The sequence below is a fragment of the Lissotriton helveticus genome, chromosome 3_1, assembly GCF_964261635.1.
Source record: "Lissotriton helveticus chromosome 3_1, aLisHel1.1, whole genome shotgun sequence".
NCBI lineage: Eukaryota > Metazoa > Chordata > Amphibia > Caudata > Salamandridae > Lissotriton > Lissotriton helveticus.
Window position 1 is genome coordinate 436,642,370 of NC_136061.1, and position 25,588 is coordinate 436,667,957.

The 25,588-nt window shown below is 45.8% G+C and overlaps 1 protein-coding gene across 1 annotated transcript in view; it reads right to left on the minus strand.

The window, feature by feature from the left end:
* Positions 1 to 25,588, minus strand: part of NDUFS1 (NADH:ubiquinone oxidoreductase core subunit S1) — a 779,390-nt gene that overhangs the window by 434,762 nt on the left and 319,040 nt on the right. The window contains exon 11 of the mRNA XM_078680296.1: positions 14,821 to 14,966. Within this exon, the coding sequence (XP_078536422.1) occupies positions 14,821 to 14,966 (146 nt within the window). The remainder of the gene's footprint in view (positions 1 to 14,820; positions 14,967 to 25,588) is intronic.

Sequence of the window (25,588 nt, forward strand, 5' to 3'; positions counted from 1 at the left end):
ATTTTCAGCAGTGGGGAAGAGAGTATATGTAGGGAAACCCCACACTGCCGGAAGTACTGGAGGAGGACTTGCGGGTGGATTTCCCACTTGTACATTTGTTGCTGCATACTGCTGAGGAGGTCTGCAAAGCCATTGTCCACTCCCTGAAAGTACTCTGCCCGCAGATGGGCTATGTGGCAGAGTGCCCACTGCCAAATGGTTTAAGTGAACACTGACAGCTGAGGAGAGAGTGCTGCCTTGCTTTCGTAGATAGTACATCGTGGTCATGCAGTCTGTAAGAATGCGCACCAATTTGCCCATAATGTGACAATCGAAGGCTTTCAATCCCAGGTGAACGGCCAACAATTTTAGATAACTGTTGCGGCGACGCTGGTGACAGGGTGCCCACTGACCTTGTACAGTGAGGTCCTGTAAAGGCACCCCCAAGCCGGATAGGGAAGCGTCCGTTGTAATGGTGATCTGCGAATGAGGTTGAGAAAAGGCCCACCCTGCAACAGGTTGTTGGTGTTCCACCACTGCAGAGAGTGACAAATGTGGCTCCCACCCAAAACTAGATCTTCACAGTGACCCTCCGCTGGAGACCATTGTGGCGCTAAGCATTCTTGCAACTGGTGCATTTTTTACCTGGTGTGGAGAACTATGGCAATGCAGGAGTCCATCATTCCAAGGAGGCGCATGACTGTCCTGACCGTGACCCAGAGATCTAGCTGAAAAAGAGAAGTCGACACCTGGAAGGCTTGCACCCATGCAGGACTGGGATAGGCCCTGCCCACCACTAAGTTCAGGACAGACCCTAGATAGGGATGATTCCGAAGTGTCTGGAAGTGGGGCTTGGTGGCATGGATGGTAAACCCAAAAATGTAGGAGGTTTATAGTGGCTTAAGTGTGTGCGAGGCACTGCTGGTGAGTTGCACTCTTGGTCAGCCAGTCATCCAGGCAAGGGAAAAAGTTGACACCATTGACCTGCAGATTCTCGGCTACCACTGCTAAACACTATGGGGGGCAGTGGTGACACCAAACGGCAGCAGCGTGCACTGATAATGTTTGCCACTTACCAAAAACTGGAGGTAGTGACAGTAAGCTGGCTAAATTGCAATGTAGAAGTAGGCATCTTTGAGGTGGAGGGCAGTCAAAGTCCCTTTGCTGCAGCAGTATGGCATCCTGTAGAGTGTCTATGTGGAAACCAATTGGACCCCAGAACCACATCCCTCCTGGACAACCTCCATAACATTGGACTCTGCCAGATCGTGACCGAATCCACGCACTCAGCAGGACACACCCTCTTCACAACAGGAAACTCCATCACCTTCAGCCACACCATTGAACTCACATGGACAGACCATCGATGCGTCCACTTCACCTTCAGTACACCCACCATTCACAGACACCAGCACCTGCTCCCGCGAATAAATTGGACCAGAATCACCAACGACCAGCTAACCTCATCACTCAGTAACTCCAACCATACCATCACGGAAAACGACAACCTCAACGCCGCAGCCAGAACCCTGCATAGATGGATCACCGACAGCGCCAACACCTTAGCCCCCCTCAAGAAACACAACAACATCCACGTCAAGAAAGCTAGATAGTTTACCACCGAACTTTGAGAGTCCAGACGCACCTGCCGCCTCATCGAAAAGGACTGGAGGAACACTAAATCCACAGAAGCCCACAACAACTTCAGAGCCACCACCAAAGTCCATCACCAACTCATCATAAAAAATGTGACCGAAGACAGAATCTCCACCCACGCACACAACAGCAAAGAACTCTTTGACATCATCAAGGAGTTCGCCCAACCTACCAGCGAGTCCATCGACATCCCACCCTCACAAGACCTCTGCGACAAACTCAGCACCTTTTTCCACCACAAAATCAAGAGCATCTACGACAACTACGATGAAGACAACCAACACCCTGAACCCTCACTAACCACCCCGACACCATGAAGCCAACTATTGACAACTGGACAGCCTTCAGCACCGAAGACACACTGAACACGATGAACTCAATCAACTCCAGGGCCCCCACCACATTTTCAACAGAGCTGCCGACACCATCGCACCTATGCTCCGCCACACCATCAACCGCTCCCTGGCAACGCATCGTTCCCCGATGACTGAAAACAAGCCAAGATCAATCCCTCCTCAAGAAACCCTTGGCGGTTCCCACCAACCTCAAAAACTAGAGACCCATCTACCTGCTCCTGTTCCCAGCGAAAGTCATCAACAGCCAACTCGCCACATTCATCGTAGAGCACAACATCCTCGATTTCTCCCAATCCGGCTTCAGAAAAAACCACAGCACAGAAACCTTCCTCCACGCCTCATCAGACGACATCTGCACCCTACTGCAGACCTCATTCTCCTCGACCTCTCAGCGGTGTTCGAACACAAGTCTCTCACCGCACGTTAATACACATACTCCACGATGCAGGGATTCAAGACTAGGCCCTCGACTGGATCCGCTCCTTCCTCTCTGGCAGAATGCAGCTGGTTAGACTCCCCCCTTTCCTCTCGGACCCTACACCAACCACCTGCAGAGTCCCCCAGGGGTTATCCCTCAGCCCTACGCTCTTCAACGTCTACATGGCTCCGCTCGTCCCCATCGTCAGAATCTACGGACTCAACACTGTGTCATACGTAGATGACACCCAACTCATCCTCTCCCTATCGAACGAACCCAGCACCTCCAGACACAATTTTCGAGAAGGCATGGTAGCCATCGCCAAATGGATGAAAAACAGCTGCCTTCAACTAAACACCAACAAAACAGAAGTCCTCATCATGGGCCCACACCCTAACGCCTGGTGGCCCCCCGCCCCCGGTAGACCACCCACCCCCATGGACCACGCACGCAACCTGGGAATCATCCTGGACTCGGAGCTCAAAATGGACAGCTAGATCAATGCCGTCTCATCCTGCTGCTTCTACACCCTCTGCCTCCTACATAAAACCTTCAAATGGATCCATCTTGAACACAGAAAGACCGTCACTCATGACCTGGTCCCCAGCAGACTCGACTACGGCAATGCACTACGCCGGAATAAAAAAACCTTACTCACAAGCTACAGAACATCCAGAACGCCACCGCAAGACGGGTCCTTAACCTGCCAAGACACTGCCACATCTCCCAGCATCTGCGCACACTCCACTGGCTCCCCATCGAAGCTAGTCACCTTCAAGAAGCTCACCCACGCTCACAAGGCCCTCCACGACACCGGACCAGCATACCTAACAGCCACCTTAAATTCCACACACCTCAAAGGACCAAACGATCAGCCCAGCTCTCCTACGCCGTGGTCCCCCGCACCAGAAAGCCCAAATCAGGCGGCCGCTCCTTCTCCTTCCTCGCAGCCAGAGCCTGGAACGCCCTCCCTCTCCACCTCAGACATACATCATCTCTCCCAATCTTCATAAGAAACCACAAAACCTGGCTCTTCGACAGACCCCCTCCTTGATGGATTGAAATCTGCGAAACCCCCCTCCCCCAGCACCTTGAGACCCTCACGGGTGAGTAGTACGCTTAATAAACGCGTAATTGATTGATTGAAATGTTTTGCGAGGATGTACTTATTGAGGAGCCAGAGGTCAAGCATAGGACTGAGGGACCATTCCTCCTTGGGAATGACAAATAGAGAGAGCACACCTCTGTGCCTTGTAGGAGTGATTCAGAAAAGGGGTGGTGATGAACAGAGTGCCTGAATTAAGCAGACCACTCTTACCCAGTCCAAAGATCAGGGCTTGATCCATCACCGTTTTTTAGCTCACTGCACCATCCCAGCTCAGAACTTGGCTATATGCAAATTAGTCTGTTCCTGTCCCAGTGCATGATGGGAACAGGGCAAACCAAACTACCAAGCCAATTCTTATACTGGGAAGGAAACAAGCTTCCGGGGGCCGGTTTCTGCCATTTCAGGCGTCGTCGGCCCGGCTTGCTTGAATCCTGATGGTGCAATGAGCAAGGGACTCACATCTGAGTATACCCTTCCACGCTTATGGTGGACAAAATGATTCAGAAAAGGGGGTGGTGATGAGCAGAGTGCCTGAATTAAGCAGACCACTCTTACCCAGTCCAAAGATCAGGGCTTGATCCATCACCGTTTTTTAGCTCACTGCACCATCCCAGCTCAGAACTTGGCTATATGCAAATTAGTCTGTTCCTGTCCCAGTGCATGATGGGAACAGGGCAAACCAAACTACCAAGCCAATTCTTATACTGGGAAGGAAACAAGCTTCCGGGGACCGGTTTCTGCCATTTCAGGCGTCGTCGGCCCGGCTTGCTTGAATCCTGATGGTGCAATGAGCAAGGGACTCACATCTGAGTATACCCTTCCACGCTTATGGTGGACAAATTATTTTGGCCACCACAAGTGTGGAAGGGTATGCTCAGACATGAGTCCCTTGCTCACTGCACCATCAGGATTCAAGCAAGCCGGGCCGAAGACGGCTGTAATGCCAGAAACCGGTCCCCGGAAGCTTGTTTCCTTTCCAGTGAAGAATTGGCTTGGTAGTTTGGTCTGCCCTGTTCCCATGATGCACTGGGCCAGGGACAGACTAATTTGCATATAGCCAGGTTCTGAATTGGGATGGTGCAGTGAGCTAAAAAACGGTGATGGATCAAGCCCTGATCTGTTGACTGGGTAGGAGTGTTCTGATTAACTCAGATACTCTGTCCATCACCACCCCCTTTTTTGAAATTATTGTAGGAGTGATGGCACGGTCTCAGTGTCACCATTGAGGAAGAAAGCGTCTACCTCTTCCGGAAGTAGGCGTTGGTGTTGTGGGGAGAAGATGTTTCTGCGGGGTGGGATGTTGGCAAGAATGGAAGTGAGCTCCAAACGGTAACCATGATGTATGATGTCTAGCGCCCACCACTAGTCTGAGGTGATCTGAGGGCATGTGCTGTAGAAAGATTGGAGTCGAGCCCTGACAGGTGTTGTGTGAACATGGGGAGGAGGAATGTGGCACTGCTTGGTGAGGGCAGCTTACTTGGGGGAACCACCCTTACCACTTCTTCTTGAGTGGTTGCCTCTGTAGGTACCACGAAAGTAACCTCTGATGGAGGGTTTTTGAGGCTGCTGGCAATGGAATGAGGTGGAAGCCTGTGGGTAAGTGGCCTTGGAGCCGTCTCGATAGGCAGAGTGCCGAAAGGACCCACGAGGGGAGGACATTTGGAGGGCGTCCATGGCCTTGGCTGTCTCTGCATCCTTCTTAATCTTCTGCAGCATCTGATCAACCATCGATCCGAAGAGTTGTGCTCCCTTGAAGGGTAGTTTGAGGAGATGCTATTTAACGTCTTGCTTGAAGCCAGAGACAGAGCCAGGCGTGCCTACGAATGAGGATTCTGGAATTAATGCCACGCTTGCCAGCAGCATCAATCTTCTTGCTTTCCTTATCCTCCAGTGGCAGCGCATCGCCGGAGCCCTGTGCTTTGCCCCGTTTGTGGGTGGCATGGACAATCATTCAGGGGAAGTTGGCCTGTGATGTAGACAGGGTCTCACTGAGAGGCCTTATATTTTTGTCCACCCTAGGAGTGATATCCAGGTCTTTAAGGGTTTCCTTGGAAATATTAGGAGCGGGTTTGAGTAGCCCTTCAACATTGGGAGGTACTGCATACAACGCTGAGAGGACGAAAGGGTTTTCCTCAGAAAATCCACCTTGAAGGCATCCTTATGGATATACACCTTGTAGAAAGAGGCTGCCCTGCTGAAGCCCTTATGGTAGGAGATGGTGTTATCTGATGGGAAGGGACGGGCAGGATAAAGATCAGGGTCTGTGTCCCAGAGAGTATCTATATCAATCATCCCAGGGATCATCTTGCCTTGTTGGGTCTCCTCCTGCTATCTGGCTGGGGTGGAAGGTCTGTTTGCGCTTAGAGCCATACTTGGTCAGCGTCTAAGCAAGGATGCACCCAGTGTGTGGGTTGATAATGATGTGACGTTGATGGTTGCAGAGTTTTTACTGCACCTGCTGAAGAACGGGTGTGATGGAGGCAGGTTTAAATTCAGTGCCGGTATATGCGTTGAAGCCGAATGAGACTTTGTTGCCGAAGGCCTCTGCTCCGAAGTTTGCATGGAGTGGCTCAGCTTCAGGATCTTCTTTTGCGCGGAGCCAAAGCTTGACTTGGTATCCTAAGTGTGTGCTTGGTGCAGACCATGGCGGAGAAGTGACTCCAATCCATACGAGTAGAAGAGTGTTGAGTTGAAGTAGGAAAGGGTAACTGGCCTCAGAACAATACAGAAGAAAGTGATAGGAAAGGAGAAGGCCTGTAGAGATCACAGCAGCGACATTGATCCAGAACTTGGTAACACATGTCTGAACCTGAGGGCGGAAAGAAAACAATCCAACAATGGAGTTGCTGCCTATGTGCATTACCAGCAATAGGTGTAGTCACTGTTCCTCAGGACCCAAGAAGACTTCTTCGAAGAAAACGAACTTCTGCACATCCTGACTCAACACAAGATGGCTGGAGTATGCAAAGCATGTGTATCTAGACCCATATATGTCTCACATTGTGTACCTGTAACAATGGTTCTTCACCACGGATATTACTCAAGATTTATAACCTTAGGATAATTCACAATCAATAAACTTGACAATAGAAACACCCTCATTGCGAAGAATAACAAGTGCAATCCCAATTTAGAAAAATAACTGCTTCTTTAAATCGAGGTTTTCAGAGAAGGTTGTGATAGCAAAAGTTCTTGGTCGAATCATAGGGCTTTGACATCCAATTCCTATGTGACAATCTACTCAAAGTGAAAGACAAGCATATGAACGGAAGACGATTAATCATAGCACCATCAGGCAGGAAGTCAAAATATTGGTACCATGCAGTTAGTTTAAGGTGGACGTCCCATAGGCTGATTTAAAGGCTGCAACCATGAAACAGTTGTCTGGCTTGATGTTGTAGCCAAGTACCTTACCCAATACGATATTCCTGCTTGCCAAGAAATCTGATGAGCATACTGCTTCAGGGTTTTGGACATTTTATGGCAAAAAGGACACTCTGTTATGCCTATTAAACATGATTAAATGTATTCTGCTGTTTGGAGGGGATTCAGTTTCATCTCAGAGAATGCAACTACTGGCTTCTTTTATTATGCTAGGCTTCCTGGAATGTCAAATTATTCCCCAGCAAGACTAGGAAATCTGCAATCCTATGCATATTTTCTTTTCGATTATTTACATGAAATATTACACAGCAAATGTGCATCTTTAATCACATACACGCAACCACTACCTGCCTTATCTATGGTGCTAACAAATCCTAATTGTAACAAGATTGTTTTAAGCTTTTACCGCACTATGCTAGATGGGAAGGTGAGGGAGGATGTGTCTACTAAGCAAAGGCCTACAACTAACAGTAGGCATAGGCTTGTGCATTACAAGTTCCTACAAAGGATATATTATACACCCAAGAGACCATGTAACATGTGCCTGGATGTGGATATGCGGTTCTTTTGGGTGTCACAATTCTAGCAAGAATTTTGAGAGATGCTACTCACTAAGCATGGATATTAAGGGTCAAAAAATGATCCCTATGAGGCAGAGTACTTGAGCTTCTATTAGTAATATATTATAAACCATTGCACAATGACCTTTTTTCACAAAAAACGACACAAAAAGCATTTTGTCAATTTAACGTGTTTTGTTCAACTATCCATAACACACAGACTACATATAATAACAAGCATTTGCAATGCAATAGGTCTCGCATTAGGAAAGTTTGAGCTATTGGTATTGTAAATGACAAAGTTTTTATTTATGTGTTGATTTTGAAAATAGCGAAATTAATAGCTTTGTCATTTACAATGCCAATAGTTGTAACTTTCGCAAATGTGACACCTATAGCATTTATAATGCAATATGTGTTGTATTTACGAGACTTAGATGTATTGATATTACAAATAACAATGGCTTAAACTTTTTTAAATAATTAATACTTAAATAAAAGTTATTGTAATTTATAATGGCTATAGCTTAAACTTTTGTAAATAACTTTTGTGAAGATTATGTTCAGTGTATTTTTTTGTGACGAAAATCCAAGAACAGAAGTGAAATATTAACATATTTTTGTGACATTTGTAATGAAGCTTCAAACATTGAGAGAACATATTTGAACCAGTTGTTGTTGAATGGGTGCACAGATTAATGCTGTGGTGGCACTGAGTGATGTAATGACATACAAAGGGCTACAGAGGATATGTACAGCTGATCGCCTACGGGACCCCATATGCGCTTGTCATATACAATTGGATACAGGACTCCGTGGTGCTTCTGAAGCGGAACAGGCATAATGACAGACCACGCATGGCCCTGGTGGGGTAAATAAAACAGAGGGGTACATACCAATGCAGATGTAAGATGGATCCTGCATTGAGGACGTGAGTGCAGTAGGCCCAGCCTGGGCCAAAGGCTGGCAAGGGTGAATAGGCCATCTTGAAAAGTGCTGGTGAAGGGAGACCTGAAGAAAATGAGAGCTCGTAAATACAAGCTTGACGTGAAAGATGGAAGCCTAACGTAAGCACCTCTCTGCGATGCGTGCAGAGAGCTAGTGGGCAAACATGGCAGCTAAGGCGGTAAACCTGGATTGACATTGGCACCATGTCGTCAGATATTGAAAAGTGAAACAATGGCGCAGTGGAGAAAGGAGCCTAGTCACCCATAAGCGGTGACGTGCACCTGCACTAGTGGCGTGTGGCAACCTTACATGGTAATAATGCAAAGAAAGGGTGGTGGCCTGCGGGTGCCGTGTGCTGGCGACCTGTGTGGGGCACTCCGCCCGTGCGCTAGTGAGCCTACGGGCTAATTGAGACACGAGGGGCCAGAATGCATGCTGTTCGTCTATAACGCCGCCGGCCAAGCAGTGGCATACTGGTACATGGGGGGTCGGAACAAGGGAGGCGGTGCTTGAAAATTGAATATGGGAACACTGAGTGGGACAGTGAATGGAAAAAGGCAGAAGGGCAGTGAATGAACAGCGCATGTTGGAAATGATAGTTGTAGGAAGCCGCAACTCACGTTCTAGAATCAGCTAGGGGAAAGAGGAGTGCGGGCTGTAGAGAAAATACAATAAAAATGCCCGAGGTCTATGTCAGCGTGGCCGTTCAAAAGTCTTACCTAGAATCTCGGTCTCAGGTATCGGCTATCCTTGCAGGGTGGCCCGAATGAGCCTGGGAAGCCGTATATAAAGTGGATAAAAAGAGCGTGAAAAAGTTAATTAGGCAGCATGCAGGAAGACCGACTGCAGTGTCCTCCAGCCGATAGGTGTCGGTTCGGTGCTGCTTAAGTTTATGCGTGTCTGTGACGTCATAACCCCTGGTGGAAAAGAGACAGAGTCTCCCGTTAATGGTTTTGCTTTTAACTAGTAGGCAGCCTTGGGCGCATCTTTGCATTTGGCATCCGGGCTGGGAGGAGTGGGAGGGCGGGGGCTGCCTGCGCATGCGCAACATTTCCAAGTTTCGTTTTGAGGTCGGAGCGCGAACCCGGCCCCGGAGCGACAGCGAAGTGCCGTACCTGAAGTCCCTGGACCCAGGAGGGGGCCCGGGTGAAGACCAGCGGGGAGACTGCGGGACCCCCAAGCCTAAGGGGAGAGCCCCGCATCTTGCAGGCATGGCATAGCAGCTTGAGTGCTCTGCGAGGCTCCCGAGAAGCCCGAAGCCCGGTTAGGTAAGAGAAAGGAGGGGAGAGGGGGTTGCCTGTCTGGGTGCCGCGTGTGTCTGCGTGTGTGTGTGTGTGTGTGTGTCTAAGTGCGTGTGCGTGCGTGTGTGTGTCTGTCTGTGTGCATGCGCGTTAGGCTGACTTGCTGGGAGTATGGGAGGGAAGTGCACGGCGCGGCGCGGGACGGAACGTGCACGTTCGCGCACCCAAATCCGGCTTTCAGGCTCGTAACACCCTCTTGTCCTTCCTTCCCCCGAGACAGGCAACTATACATCTCCAGCTGGACACGCATCCTTCGGATGCAGTTTACCAGCGAGACCTAAAAAGTATCCGCATTAAAGCTAATTTGCAGCTAATAGCCGTGAAAAAACAGAGCCATGAACCTCCCGCGCCTGATAAAAGAGGCGTACTTCACAGGCAGTCCTAGACAAATTGAGCATTTCAAAGCGGCCCGCCAGATACTTGTCTGGATTAACATGTAAATGCGGACAGCCCATCGGCCATTGTCAAACCAGGCGACTGGCGGCATTGTCCGGCCCTCCCCGTGTCACTCCCCGAGGGGGCGAGGGTTGGCGTCACTCCTGGAACTTGCCACTCGGATGTGAGCTCACAATCCCCGAAACCAACACCTCAGCAGACCAAACGAACACATTAGCTGCCCAAACTCTGCAACTGCGACTCTCTGCTAATGAGCCCGGGGGTGTCGGAAGTAGCTCAGGGAAGATTATTAACCCAAGAAACCTATCAAGAGCTCCTTCTTCCTTGAGAATTAGCTATAGCTTTTTCCTCCCGCAGATTTTTTTTAATTTAATAATATTAAGAAGAATTTGTTAAGGCTATGTATGGATGCTTATATGTGTGAGTTGCAGGGTGAAGGGGAAAATAAAACGTTTATTTGCATAAAACGAAGTCTTCTGAAAGTCCTTCGAGGTAAACAAGGCTATGTCTGTCTGAAGCGTTTAGCAGCATGCTGTTGCTGGTGGCTGTCCTCTGTGTACTCGAGATGAAGCAAAAATAAATCAGTGAATAAAATCACTCTAAACCCGTTTTGCAGAGTGGCCAAGTGGTGATCTTTAATCGTGTTTGACTCAGACCAATTAAACCAGTGAAACTGCAATGTAAACTACCTCTTGCCATGTCTATAAAGGGACATAGCCAAGTCAATTTGAGGAAGGTAAAAAAATAGACTAGTGCATGGTGACCTTGGCTTTTTGGTCGCATAGCCTGCATTTTCTTTTACAAATCCCGGACAACAAGTCCTAGAATGCAATGAGGCGGGTTACTTACTCGCATTCGAAACACACAAAACCCAAAATGTGTTCTTTATGGGTTTTTTATGTTGGTCATTTGTTAAGTGCAGATGACCTGGTTCCCGCACGAGTACCTTGGTCACCCAGTCCATATTTTCCGTTACATTCTGGGACTCTTATTCCTGCTTATGCCTCTTTGAACAGAGGCCTGCAAATAACGAATTAAAAGGAAATCCTGAGTGAGCTAGTCACACAAAAATGAGAGCCTTGACTGACTCGGGTTGCACTGTAAGTAACTTACCTCTGGACAGACAGAGGTTTACAATCCTACTCCAAAGTAACACATTTCACCAGGGTGCTCCATGCAAGGGATGCAAAAACCACTGCGCTCAAGGTTATCAGGTCAACACGTGCCTAGTTCATCCTCACCTTGATTTTGCTTTGCATTCTGGGACTTGTAGGCCTGATGTTATAATTGCGTAAACTAGACTACTAGCTCCATAACGCAAAGCAAAACACCAAGAACTATTTACTGCGTGGAACTGGGAACCCTGAGAGCTCCAAATACGCCCAGGGTATTTGGATCGTACAACAGGATACGACCCACAGCTGATATCAGCGAGAAGTATGGTGAAAAAAACAAGCGGTACCTAGCTGTTCTGTGACCCCTTTGGCCTGTGCTGCACATTCACTCAGTCTGACTTTTTAAAACCGTACATTCTGGGATCTGTAGTTTAGCCGGTTGCTCTGTATCAGATTGCTAGTCACCACGTACCAAGGGATTTTGGCTGAGTGGCCATGCTTTCGGAGCCCAGCGACTTCACTTGGAAACCTTGCTTGTGGCCTCGTGGTCAGAATTTCCAGGTTCGAGTTTCCCCCTAGAGTTACTCTTTCCTCGCGTCCTCCGTGGTCAGCCCTCCCCTTCACGGTCCATTAATCTGCAGGCAGTCTGGTCTGGCCTCTCCAGCTCCATTAACGTCCAGTTTGTTTTGCTTTGGGATTCTCTGGGTGATTACGGGAGCCACAGACAATAGCACCGGAGCGGGAACAAAAGGAGAGTACAAGGTTTATTTATTTTTGGGAGCCCGGGTTCAGATTGCAGGAGACATCACACTCCACCCCCTGAGTAAAGCCTCCTGTCTTTGTCCCCTTTGTTGTCCCATAAACAAAAGGTGAGCCGCTGCCCAGCATCCATGTGAAAGGCTCTGCGGCCGCGCGCCGGTGGTGGGAGGACGGGTCGCGTTACCAGCCCAGCCCAACCCGGCTGTGTAATGCAGATTGCAACAAAAGTGGTTAACTCGAGGGAGATGTAGTATTTACCTAAGTGAGGAGGGTGTGTGTGTAGTACTCCGTTTATTTTCCAGAAAGAAAACCACGAGTACCAGAATGCAAGGTTTTGTTAATCAGAGCATTCATTCCGGACTAAATCATATTAGCATCTTGCATACATGACTCACTAGCACGTTTTCGTAGTGTTGTTCAATTCAATTAAAAAACCTTATTCGGTAGCATTGTAGCAACCATAAAAGTAAGTCGCAATAAGTTTAAACAAATAACATTCGGAATTACATCAAGTAAAATGCATATAAAAGAACAGGACGGTACCAAATAATAGCAGCAAATTTACGCCTAGCAGCTTTTAAAAATGAACCAATATTAAAAATCACTACCTCGTTATTTAAAAGCAATACAAATCTAAAAGCAGGACTGCAGTGACTGAGGTTGTAACAATACTACTTTAGGATTGGAATTAAGAAGTGTCTAGTATAGCGTATAAAACATTTGGATAAAACAGGTTGTGTCCCCAAATAAATTATCACCGCCGACGGGCCCGGGATTCCCGAGGAAACGCTGTGCCCGCCTCCCTGCTCGGGGCCGCGCTGCCATTGGTGGACCCCTGAGGCAGGAAGCCAGGCAACGGGAGAGAAGACGTGGGCCGGGCCAGAAGAAAGAAGGCAGTCCCGCCTGCTGCTGGGCTATGATTGGCTGCCCGCCGGAATGGAGCAAAGAAGCTGAGTCCTCCCGCGGCCCGGGGCTCCCGTGAGCTAGGGAGAGCCCCGGGGCCGCCCCAGCGAAGAGAAATCCTGCGTAGCCGGTGAGTGGGGTCCGGTGCTGGTGTGTGTGTGTGTGTATGTGTGCGATGGCGGCGGCGGCGGGGGGTCTTTGTATGTGTGCGTGCGTGTGTAGGTGCGCTGGTGTGTGTGTAGGTGCGGCGGCGACGGGGGGGGGGGGGCGGGGGTGTGTGTGCCTATGTATGCGTGTGGCTGTGTATGCGTGTGGCTGTGATGTGCGCATGCGTGAGTGTGGGTGCACGCAGTGTAATCCAGCGGAAGAGAAGCGCGTGGCAGTTTCTTTTCCTCCATTCCCCCGAGTCAGCTAGCTATAGGCTCCACCTGGACGCATCCTTTGGATGCGAATTCCAGGCTCGACCTAAAAAAGATTCAAGTAACAAATAAAGGGAAAAATTTAAAGTTACCAGTGTTCACATCTACAAACATGAAAACATAAAGAGCACATATAGGCAAATTTCCACACTTAAGAATTTCAAGGTATCCTTGTGTCGTTTCTTTTTATATTTGTAGGATAGCTGACATAGGATATTCACGTTGACATTTCGACCCTCAGATAACGTGTTAATGGATATACATCTTATCGGGTCTTCTTCAGGACTAAAAACCCCACAGAGACAGCCTCCAATGGAAGAATATAGGAAGACAGAGCATTGCGTCCTATGGAATACCATGAAAGTATATTCCATGTCATCATGGTCAACAGCCGGGGTACACTATCTATGTAAAATAGGGTAAGAATCACCCGAATTAGCTTTTTCCATAGATGCACAAAACCCTTTAAAGTAAATTCCATGTTTTTGTGTCCAGAAGCTAATATAAATAAGCAGCTGCCTGCTTGCTGCACGGCCTCCTCATGTAAGAGCTTATAATATAATATCCAGGTTCTGAGGGACACAGGGCAACCCCATTATACTTGATAGATGTGGACATGGCCTGTAAGAGATATTAGTAAAAAATTGGCAGTTTTTATATACCTCTTCTGCCATTTTTAAATACTGCTTTACAGGTTTTGCAGACATCTAAAATAAATGACAGATTTGAACTCCAGCATTCTCTTTAGATAGTGTGTGTGTGTGGTATTCACGCTGTAGTGTGCATGTTTACTGTTGCAGCACTAATGCTGGCAAAGAGAACAGTATTAAAGTGCAGTGAGGCAGCCTGTGGCTACAGATATTGGACTGAAAGAATAATTGTATATACTGTAATAATATGGCAGACCTCTAAGGTTCCTTATTCCTCTCATTGTCCAGCAGTATCGACACCTCTGCCCCAATACACACGTTTTTGCTCAAAGGGAGAAAGCAATGTGCACAATGGCCATTGGTCTATGCCTCTATGGAGTCACCACCAAACGGTTGCCAATGGGGAATCCTTATGGACTTTGGAGGTGAAATGATGGTGAAGTTCCGGTCATGTGTCCTAAAGCAGACATATAGTAGGTGCTGGTAGGAACGTAGAACACAGAGTTCTATTTGAACTATTGCATTGTATTCATATGTGATGTTATGGAATACTTTATTTGGAGAATGTCACTTGTGAACAAATAAGACTTGTTATATTGTACATTAACTATGAAACTTTATGCAATTGTGACGTTATAGTACACTTAAATTGAAGCAGGGCCCTTGTGATGAAATAAGACTGGTTATATTTTATTTCCTTATAATAGTTAAAGAAATACACAAAAAAGCTTGCTTCAGACCAATTCTTTGCCACCAGATCTAATCAGACAATGAAAACAAAACAATCTATTGGTAGACTTTCAGCTTCCTAAATTTGCCTTGATCTTCAATAGGTGTCGGGAAACTAATCTATCCAGATTAAACTCACCCACTCCCAGAATTGGGGAACACCTCTTCAGTGCACAACGCATCACAATTCATCCTGTTAAGTAGATCTTTAAGTGCCACTAGTGCTTCTGCATCCACAAGTGCTCCAGCTACTGCTGCTATGTCCTTGCCTTGCACACTCTGCAACTGAAAGCAAAAAGTGGAAGACACACAAGTCACAAACTACAAACAATTCTGGTAATTCAGAATAATATTATGACAGGCATTACATATGCACCCTTTGTCTGCAAAAAACACAATATACCTTTGGAAGTTGTGCAACAACAGGCCACAGCAACATCTGTTGAAAGTGGAACTAGGTCCTGACTTTTCAAATGCCTTTGCTGCTGATATTTAGTATAACTGGGAGTGTCAATCGCTTTACCATTTTTATAGATGGATGCCCAATTACCAATGGGTTATGCACAATTATCAATGTTTGCTAACTTGGAACAGCTTAAATGTTTTTTGTCAAATCTAACCCATTTAAAAATTATTTTGTACATTTCCTCCTATTAAAGATGTGCCCTACAACAGTACTGCTTGCAAAACTGTAAAAATAACCATCTTAAGACGAAACGCAGCTGGATGAACACAAAGACGAGAGTTCACATTTTAGTCAATATTGTACAAGCATCCACTACAAGCAAGTCACAATTCCTGAAGCTTATGCTTTAAGTCAAGAAGTAGCACAAGCCATTCTTCCTTTCGGCACACCTTGCTCTTATTTAAACATAATTTCATATATATCAGTTCACTTCCATCCACAATAATGAACGTTGACAAGGCGGATCATTGCCCTCAATCAGGAAAAGGTGCAAGGATTTTTCCACAGAAATGGCAGAGCTCCTGAAGTGGTAATAATGCACCCAGAATTCACCATACCACAGTGTGCATTAATTTCTGATTATGGTGTCACTGCACCATTCTCATATTTCCTTATGGAATCGCAAATCACTATGGAAATCACCGTTTCCACAGCTTTCTGCAGCTTATACCTATATTACGGACAGTTTTATGGGAAAAGCCACTCGAATGTATCCTCGGAAAACGTGGCTGCCGCAATACCGCAGTAATATTGCATATCTGTGAAGATACTAGTTTTCATCCAAATCCAGAATTCTCAGAAACTCCATATGAGGGCCTAATTGTTATTTATTTTTAAGTCAGTTAAGGTCTGCTACTTCTGCTAATTGGTAGGTTCCCTGCTACCCAGTCCTTTCCAACCAACAGGATCAGGGCAATGGAACAAATGCTTGCGCAGAGAGATGTATAGTTTTGGGACATTTGTGCGTAAGAGGCTTATCCTGCTGATGCGCTCCCCAGCTCCTACATCTCAGCAGTCCTTCTCTCTTCATCAAATAGCTGGGAAATCGTAAGAAAAAAGTAGGCTCGAGTCAGAAAGGCATGGAGGTAGTGACATTCTAGCATGACTTAGTGGCTGTAGCTCCCTGCCCACTTCGTTTTCTTCTGCCATGCTTTATGTTTTCAACCAAATGACATGTTCATCTGCGCGTCAATAAGAGGAGGGCTTGATTTAGCTTGATTTCTGACAATTATAGCCCAGGCTCTACTGGTAATGGAATGCAACAAAAGGGCACCCGCAAATGCCCCCTCTAACTAGGCAATTAAGTGCAATTAAGTGACTGGTAGTTGGTGGCAGCTAATTGTAGATGCAGGGTCAAAGTCTGCGTTACTTATATTCCTGGAGGGGAAACTGGTCCAGTACCTTCAAATCCACCCACACCCCATAAATGGAGTCCCGAACTCTAGTGTGTGGTATATTGTTTTACATGTTTAGTAAATGGTGTCATGACACAGTATGTGATTCTGCTCTTCTGGTGTTTTACCTCCATCTGGCCTTTCTCCTCCAAGGGCATTCGCTACAACATAGAAATATTTTTTTCTTGGGTGCATAGCCTAAAACCATAGTCATCTAGTTTGCTGTGGTAGAACATATATTACTTCCATGCTTTACCCTCTGTAGCGAAAACCCGCTCTTGCCCCATTTCCAGTGTTGGATCTAGCGTACCAACCAGGAGCAGTTCGCTGAGACAGTCTATGTCCAATATATAAAACACTTTAAGTGGTCCAGACCAGCGTGCCTGAACTGTCTAAATAGCCCAGAAATAGAGAAGACAATGAAGGCAGATGCACATCTTCCCCAATGGGGAACTACTTTGCATTTTGAAACAAGCTTGTACTTCAGTCGACTCCATCATTCTAGAGGTGACTGACAACTGCCTCAGGTGCGCCCGCCTTCAGCAGCCAGTCGTCATGTAAGGGAAGACTGGGACCTCCACAGATGTGCTACAACCAACGTCATCACTTTCGTGAACACTCATGGGGCACTGGTAAGTACAAAGGGGAGCACAGAAAACTGAAAATGTGCCTCACCCACCATGAACCGCAGGTTTTGCTTGGGGGCCTGCAGGACAGGAATGCCGAAATAAGAGTCCTGCAGTTCCAACACTACCATCCAGCCTCGAGGGCAGATAAGACCTAGGCCAAGGTGACGGTTTTGAATTTGTCCTTTCACAGAAAGACATTAAGCGATTGAAGATCTAAAATAGGGAGAAGGCCTCCATCATTCTTTGGCACCAGAAAGTAGCAGGAATAGCCACCTGGGCTTCCCTCTGATGCAGGCACCCTCTATATGGCTCCTCTGGCCAGCCAGCCCTGCACTTTCCACTGCAAAAGGGAGAGATGGTCCACAGTCAGCCAGTTTAAGGATGGTTTTAAGGTGCAGCAATGTGGCTAGAAAAGGTAAGGCATAACCAGGGCCATTGGAATTATGCATTTCTGCAGTTGTTGCTTTTTTGCATAATTATTGGTTTGCTGCATTTGCCAAGTAATCCATCATCTGCTGCATGGTCTGCAGATTTTAACAAAAAATGTTTTTCGCTCAAACGGATAAAAAGTTACTAAAACGTGGCAACTAATGCTGGCGTGCACTGGAAGGCCCTTCGCACAGGTTAACTGATCCTCTGTTTATTTCTGTATTTAGTTTTTAAATTCGTGTAAATGAGGGAAAATCTTTACCCAGACAGTATTACCATGTGAAAAAATTACAGAATAATTCTATTAAAAATGTGTCTTGTTATGCGAAAACTTTTCTTGCTGCATGAGTTAGGTAACTCTGCCACATAATTTAGAATACAAGTGGCTCTGGGCATAGCCACGCTGGACAATTTGTAAGACCAACTGGTTCGAAGTGACTTCTTGCCACCCTGGCAGAAAATGACGGAAGCTACCTCCGCCCAAGCGGCAGGGTGCCAGTAAGGAGACACAAGAGAGGTTTAATGGCCGGGGCAGCAGAGGGAGTGATTGATGGTGGTGGAAGACTATGCTGCATGCTGGCCCTGGAGTCCACGTGGTCTGTGGGTACCACAGCCTCGTCCACAAAAGAGTTGGGGACCTTTCCGGACTGGCTGCATCTTTTGGCGATAATGGAAACCCCTACCATAGCCATGCAGGGTGTGAAACAGCTGATGCTGTTATGGTGGATCAGAGAGGCCCATAGAGTGTTTTGTGCCCCGGATGCCTTCAAAGGACTTGAGGACAGAGTCTGCTTGATCCCCAAAAAGTCAAGAAGCCATCATAGGGGAGAATCAGAGGGCTGGCTTAGACATTGTCGGAAGAGCTCGTAAACCTCATCCAAGCGTGTCTGTGAAGAATCACACTGGTACCATGGCTCTGCCTAAACAATCAGTAGGTCCTAGGCCGCAATGAATAGTTAACTCGGTGGCATCACAACCATCTTGTTTTGCCTGTGTCAAAGTGGATCTCACATCGTCGGGGACCCCTTGAAGGACTTGTGCCACAGAGTCCCAAAGAGCATGGGAATTGCAACACAAAGGGCAGCTGCTGTTGACTGAATGAAGTCGGAGAGGAAATATACATTTACCAAAGGTCTCAATCCATTTAGATTCCCTATCTGGGTGTGTAGTAGGGAATGAGTTGGGGGTTAATCTTACTCGCCGAAGCCTGCAAGACAAGGATGTCAGGAATGAGGTTCGGATTTAAAAGGTCTGGGTCACCCAGGGTAGGGCAATCTAGCTTGCCATCTGTCTATTAATATGGTGGACATTCTGAAAAAGGTATCCATGAGGGCTTCCTTAAATAGGAGCAGGGACTCAGAACTCAGTTATTACACTGGTCTTGACTTCCATAGTGGGCAGCATAGGTCAAATACCCCAGCCTCCCTTTGCATGACCACTGTGAAGGAAGTACTCTCTTCTGTTGCAGGGCCAGGAGGAGAGACCAGACCAGTGTCTGGTGAGGTGTTAAGTTCACTGGCACCCTGGAGGACCTCATATCAGCTTTCCACAATATATGGGTGGGCAAACTCATCCCAAGCGTCATATGCTCATGATCAGAGTCAGTATGCGCCTGTCCATGGGACAAGGGCAATGTTTAAAAATCAGAGGGGCTGGTCACAGGCTGCAGCCAAGTGAGGTGTCGACGTTAATGCTCTGGAGTGGGTTGTGGGATGAAGACGGCAAAAGCACTGGTGCATAACCTGTATCAGATCGCGACGGCCCAAATGGCACCTAGGATGGACCTGCTGCTTGAAGACCACCTGGGAGGCCTTGGAGTCCAGAGGCATGTCAGAGGGAGCCAGTAACATGCCAAAGAGACAAAGCATGGCCTCACAAAACTTCTCTATTTGATGAGGAGTCTACCTCTTTCCTGGGAACTAGCGCAGACATGGGACAAGGCTCAAAATCGGGTCAGAGAATCGACCTGGTGGCACGATGATGCCCTTGTGCCTTCTCCAGAGCCCAACAGTGGTGGAAAGAGGACTACTCCCGCATTGACTTCTTTAGCTTCTTTTTGGATTAGGTCAAATATTTTAACAGTGACGAAGGTCTGCTGGGGGAACAACTTCCGGAAAAGAACCTTCCCTTCGACCTTGACTAGTCACGGCATGGTGTTTTTCCATGTTTTACAACAGAGCTTTGCTTCCCATTCCTGAAAGGGGCCTAGAGTACGTTAAGGCACATTCAATGCAGGTCTTATCAACATGATCTGACCACAGGCAAACCTGATGTGGATCTGTCGCAGATATTTGTTTGAGGCAGCCCTCACCTGGATTAAACCATGTCGTTTTGGAGGATGACATTTCACTGGAGAGTAGGCTAGAACATTTTTTTAAAGAAAAGCGCTCTCCAAGCGACGTGGGCAGAGAAAGGAACAGACATCAGCGCTCATGCGTGGCGCCTGTTTACGACTCCGCACGTCAGTTGCCGGGCAGAATATAGTCACTGTACAACAGTGTGATGCCACCTACTAATGCACAGGTGTACTGCTTAAGAATTTCCAGATCCAGTCCAATGCCTGTGTAAGCAATCTGCAGTTAGAAGTCTCCATCAGAATACATTGTTAAATGAATACCGTGAAAATGCTTTGATGCTATCTCTACACAGCTCTTAAACTCAGACTGCATGATATACATAAAGAATCCTTTATTCAGGCTTGCAAGTACAATCGCTAAATTGGTAATGATGAGCAGGCAGGTTTTAGTCTAGAGCACCAAATATAGTTAAAATACCAATTGAGACTACTGTCTATATTGAAAGTGGGGGATCCTTGCTGTTCCTAGCAGGATGTAGAAAAGGCTTTTACCCTGTGAGGTTTTGAGATCAGTTTTGTAGACGTTTGAACTTCCCTTTAGAGGAACTACCTTACTCTTAGACCAGAGGACAAGGAAAAAGTGATCGCTAAACCCTCCAACAGGAAGAACGTGTTCAGTCACTTAATGATTAACCCCACACGCTTCCTGCCAAAGCAATGCAAAATAAATCTGTAAAAACGTTTTATTTCCACATGCCGATGCTTTCCTTCCCTTCACTCACTTCCTTCCTTCCTTTCTTGTCCTCAACTGCTGCAGAATCAATGCATAGCTTGAGAACGGGAAAGAGTCATGTTGCGAGAGTATGATAACGTTTCCTTTAAATTGACTTAATTACTCTTAGCCCGCAGAAACTTAAAAAAATAAAAGATTAAAAACATCCACAAACGAGATACGCTTTTTTATTACTGATGCGATCTGGCAAGGCGTGCACATGGAAAGAAGTGAGGGCAAGTGGTAGAGGACATGTGCATGCGTAAGCTCCAGGTACATAAAGCTGTGAATTTTAACAACTATAGAGGAAGTTTTCTAATTGGCCACTAAGTGGTCTTAAACAAAGTGAGAGAGCCTATTGAGGAATCCATGCAGGCTATGGGGACAATCTTGGCACACTGGGTTCATGCCGCAAATTTGGAAGCAACTGAGTAAGATGCACAGTGCCCTTACAGAACATAGGGTGCCAAGGTCAAATGTAGGTATCCGGCTGACCAGAGATAACTGTTTACCATTTGGAATTATGGTCCATAAATAAACAAAACTGAGAAGGTTTTTCCAGTTTTAGAACATACTGTTAAATAACAAATGGTGGGAACAGGGTCATGGGGAAATATTTAAAGACCCAACTTACAGGCTAGATTCCCCTGAACAACTATCTAAACACAAAAGACAGCCCGGGGGTCTACAGGGAGTATATCAAGTGGTCCCTCTATTCACTATACTCCTATATAAGTGAGCAGGAATGACTCATCACTAGACCTTGCTTAGTGCCTCAGAATAAAAAATAAAAAATAGGACGTAGAAATGGAATTATAACCTCATGGCTCTATGATTCACCGCGACCGATTGAATGAACCCCTCCAGAGAGGTAGGATTCCCATCAATGTCTTATGTAGATCAAATTATTATCATCTGGTCATCCCAAGCTGGTTGGTATGTCTTCTGATCAATAAGACCGTACCTAACCACAAAACTTGTTGGGGACAAGCCCTCAATCACTGTGACACCCACAGAGCCATGATCTAGATGGAAAAAGGGCAGTGCGAAAAAAAGAAATGGTGTAAGTTAAAATAGGATAGAGAAACAATAAAATAAATTTTAATCGGCATTGTACTCTCCCTTGTTAAAAACAAACAAGTGAAGCAGTTTGGACCAAATAACTGCTTTTCAAAAGGCCAACATGTTTCAGCCCAAAATGGACTAGTACCAAGGGCTTTCGTCAGGGCCACAGTTCTTAATCACTCGCTACTGTCTTGTAAAAGTGCAAAATTAAAGGATATCAACATGTGAACGTGGGATCAATGCTCCTCTGTATCAATTCGGCGTATCGTATATCTGTAAGGAACAGACAACATACATTGGAATCATGAAAGAGGTAACTAGACCATAAACTACCATCCTAATAGTGATTAAAACCATTCATTTGTACTCACCCATAATATACAGGGAGTGTGCCTCACCTCTCCTGGAACCTAGCTCAGGGTAAGAAGGAGGTCCCGCTCTACAAAAGGTAAGGAAGGGGTGTGTGAGTGAAGAAGAGAAGAAAACTAACATGTACTCTCCTAAACTCTGCAACAATTGCCACCCTCAATAAATCCTAACCTCTTGGAGTCCAGTTCAGAAAGTTTCAAAAAATAACAGGGACTGATCAGGCCATAGACCCTCGAATCCTCCCAGTCCCTCTCCCAAATAATAACTGCCAATGTTTGTTAAGTTTCTACCACTAGAAAGGGATGGCCCACCACCCTCTTCCAAAGTGTTGTTTTAGCTGGTCCAGAGTTTCTTATTACCCAAAACCGTTACAATTTAGCTCTCTCTACCAATATAGAACTAACCTGTCCGTCGCGACCTCGTGGTGCTCATCTGAGCTCAGTGGGAGGCAAAGACCGGTAGTTGGAGAGGGTCCATATACTTCCGAAGCCCGGAAGTGGGCGGGGCCATAGAGGTCAAGATCACCTTCATGGAGAATCAAAACCTCTTGTAATTACAAATCCCTTATTCCAATATTTGCCCCCTGTGTCACGATGTCTGTTTAGTCACAGAACCAGGAAAAATAAGCCCGAATTCGATGTACCTTCGAGGACTGAAAAAACGGAAGGCAGCCACTCACGTAGTCTCGCGAGAAGTAAAAGCGGGACTACCGAATGACATCATCCGTCTGGTGTCTGTAGTTCTATGGCCAGTGTAGCTAGTAAAAAACGAGTGTGTTTAAATCGTAATGGATAAAACGGTCACCTATAGGCAGCGGACCTGCTAGGAGACAAGGGGATATTAGCACAATTTAGTCACCCCGGCAAACTATCAGCCCATTATATTAGGTCGATATAACCTGATTGTTTAGAGGCGAGATCCCATGAGAGTAACTACTGGACTACAAAATGACGTCATTCAGCTCGTGATTGTAGTTCGTACACAAATATGCCACCAATCAATAGATCATCCTCACCTATATTTAGTGAGGCAATATTTGTGCACATATTAAATCATAAAATAAGTAACTGATGTATAACTTTTTACATATAAGTGGTAAAAATAATGCATGAAGTACTGGTATGCTCTACACGATGTAGGTAGTCTAATGAAGACAAAGCTTCGTTCTGTGTGTGTGCAGGCAAATACTTTGCTCTAGTTTAGATAAAGTTTTATTACAAACATAACTGCTGCTAAAGGCTTATCTATAATACGTCAACCAAAGCAATTACTTGTGATCTTCAGTGGTATCAATTTATTTATAGCTTTGATTAATTACATATAGTATGCCAGCAGTTATCAGGTTGCTATGATACATATTCCTAGGTGGATTGTCTGTCATAGTGACAAGACACCATACCTCATTCATTGTCTCTGCATAAATAGGAGAATATACATAGTCAAAAAAATGTAAATTTAGCAAAACTGTCATGCGCAATCCAAACTGAACAGTTCCCAGGACTGATGCAAGTTAGTATAAGGCTACCCAAGGGATTTTGTCGTTCAGACCCAGAGTATCCGTAGATAATTTGTAAATCCACCTCTGTTCTTTTAAAAAAAGAAAATGTGATATATCACTCATATGAGATGGAATGTGAGGTTTGTCCAGAACAGTCCAGGTAAAATCTGACTCCGAATGATTAAATTCTAGGAAGTGTTTGGTCAACTTGGACACTGTTTTTTCGCACTGCACTTTTTCCATCTAGATCATGGCTCTGTGGCTGTCACAGTGATTGAGGGCTTGTCCCCAACAAGTTTTGTGGTTAGGTACGGTCTTATTGATCAGAAGACATACCAACCAGCTTGGGATGACCAGATGATAATAATTTGATCTACATAAGACATTGATGGGAATCCTACCTCTCTGGAGGGGTTCATTCAATCGGTCGCGGTAAATCATAGAGCCATGAGGTTATAATTCCATTTCTACGTCCTATTTTTTATTTTTTATTTTTTATTCTGAGGCACTAAGCAAGGTCTAGTGATGAATCATTCCTGCTCATTTATATAGGAGTATAGTGAATAGAGGGACCACTTGATATACTCCCTGTAGACCCCCGGGCTGTCTTTAGAACATACTGTGACATTATTTTTCCTCAGTTACCACTGAGAAGCACATGCAGCCATCAAACACACCGTGGGTAAACTATAACTGCCCCCCAGAGTGCGCCAAGCAGAACCACTCCTAGGCATGCTCATTAAAAATGGACTTGCAGCCGCAGATTTGTATTCTCCGTTTCAGAGAGTTTGCTATGGGAAATTCAATGCAAAATAAACATTTTAGATCTGCCGTCCTCTGTAACTCCCTCCCTCGTCCCAAGACCATCAAATATACGTAATAATATTGTGTTTTTAGTATGTATTTTGGAACACTTCATGTAGATTCGTCACAGAGGACCAACGTTCAATGCAATACAAAATGTATTTTCTATGGTTGCTTTGTGCAAGTACTAGTTAGTAATTGGGAATTGGGATAGAAGGTCATTTCTGTTCTTCAGTGCATCAAAGTCAAGGGTTTGGAGTATGGTCAGGCTGGGGGTTTCCGGGAATAAAGACATTAATACCACCTCAGTATACGTTTGGCAAAGAATGAAAAAATATGCATACTGATTAGCAGTATTTAAATTTGAGTGTGGAGCAGCATTTCCACTGCTCTGGGAATCGACAAACCTGCCTTGATATTGGTGTGCCCATTCTGCAGAGATCCGGTCCCACAGTACGTTTTTTTCACCAAAATGTGGGCTGAGAATGGCACAGACCTCCAAAAACGGCAAAGCAATATTTTAAGTCAAGTAACATTCAGGGTTCAATTTCTAATTTAGTGGTTCTTGGTCATCTAGACAGTTCACAACCGTTCCTGTCTAGACATTAACAAGCATTGGCATAGCCAATAAGTCTCGCCTTAGGGATCTTATAAGTGTTTAGCCATGCAACAGTTGATGTTGTTGCACCAAGGATATTGTGCTGGATAACTAAACACTTATAAGGTCCCAAAGGCGAGACCTATTGGCTATTTTAATTAAAAAGTAGGGGAACGTTTTTCCATAAAGTATGGGTGGGTCGTGCCCCTCAGATGGTGCCCACTTCAATCACTGGTTTCCATTATCTATTTTCAGTTCTTCTAGTTGCAAATTTTAACTTAATCTCTACCTTGAACAAATCGAACCTTTATCACAGAAGTAATATTGTGAGAACGTACCAATAAAACATACATATAACTGAAAAAGCCCCTGAGATGCACTACATAGCTGGCATCTGCTTCTAAGATCTATTTCTAGCCTGTTATTCACAGGTTTGAAGGTTGGCAAGGATAATTCTGCCTTTCATCCTTCGGGGGTCCACAGAGGAATAGCAATATTTGTTATTTTCAGCTACAAGAAATAGCAAAATCTGCAGCAGATGGAACTTGATAAAAATACAGTTCCTTATTATATCCCAGAACCGGAAA